At 43.7% G+C, this 981-nt stretch overlaps 1 protein-coding gene across 1 annotated transcript in view; it reads left to right on the forward strand.

Moving 5' to 3' along the window:
• The window catches only part of LY86 (lymphocyte antigen 86), a 21403-nt gene extending 20693 nt beyond the window's left edge, over nt 1-710 (forward strand). The window contains exon 5 of the mRNA XM_010144173.1: nt 460-710. Within this exon, the coding sequence (XP_010142475.1) occupies nt 460-552 (93 nt within the window). The 3' untranslated portion in view covers nt 553-710. The remainder of the gene's footprint in view (nt 1-459) is intronic.
• Nucleotides 711-981: the final 271 nt, after the last annotated feature.

Here is a 981-nt window from a genome sequence, read left to right on the forward strand (position 1 = left end):
AAAAATGCGAGACGCAGTTGTCCCAGCCCCCCCCCCCCAAGGTGCTCTGACAAAAAGTCATATTGATAACAATGTACACATTGGACATAAAAAATCCAAGGAAGGGAAGGGCCAGACAACGGAGCACCTCTTCCCCTTCCAGCTCCTGAGCAGCGTAGGCTATATGGTGCTTGCCCATGAAAAACACAGGAATTTATAAAGATCCAAAGGGGATTTTTTTATGCATCAAAACATTTTGTCCCCCTTGCACTGTTTTAATTTTGAGCTTGTGCTGTCAGCATTGATACCCCTGATGGGTACTTTGGCAGAAAAGTACCTTTGGCAGACCTGAAACATTTGGGCGGGAACTGGATGGGAAAAGCGTAAGATTCTGTTTCTGTGAAGAGGACTACCCCAGAAACAGCAGCAGGTAGATACTACTGACGGGCTAATCTCTTGCTTTGTGTTTGTCACATACAGGGAGATTACACGATTTCAGCGAAGCTGACTAATGAAGATCATGTCACTGTCGGTTGTGCCGATTTTACCGTGAAAAACTATTTAGACTATTAGCAAGAAAACAATTTCACAAAAGCTACAGGCTACCCAAGCTACTCAAGCCAAGTGAGCCGCTTGCATGCTACAGTGATTCTGAAGGAAAGAATTCCCACGCGGTGGCTCTGATGCTATTTTTATAATTCACTCTTTTCAAGACCTTACTAGACCCTCTAGTGGTCAATTTATCTCTAAACACACTGTAGCCCACTTTTTGCTTCTAACATATGCAGCTGCAGGTAGAGAGCTTCTGATACCAACATTCTCATCTTAGGATGAAAACAGCATGAGGCAGAACAGGTAAGAGGCTGAAAAAGTGTTTGGTATTTTTTTTTTCCAGTAAGGTGTGGAGGCATCCAGTTCTAATACAGGCTAAAGCTGACTTCCATTTGTGTCACATACTATCCAGTTACACCACCAACATTTCCAATCTTCCCCGAGGCCTGT

The sequence above is a fragment of the Buceros rhinoceros genome, unplaced genomic scaffold, assembly GCF_000710305.1.
Source record: "Buceros rhinoceros silvestris isolate BGI_N320 unplaced genomic scaffold, ASM71030v1 scaffold22319, whole genome shotgun sequence".
NCBI classification, from domain to species: domain Eukaryota; kingdom Metazoa; phylum Chordata; class Aves; order Bucerotiformes; family Bucerotidae; genus Buceros; species Buceros rhinoceros.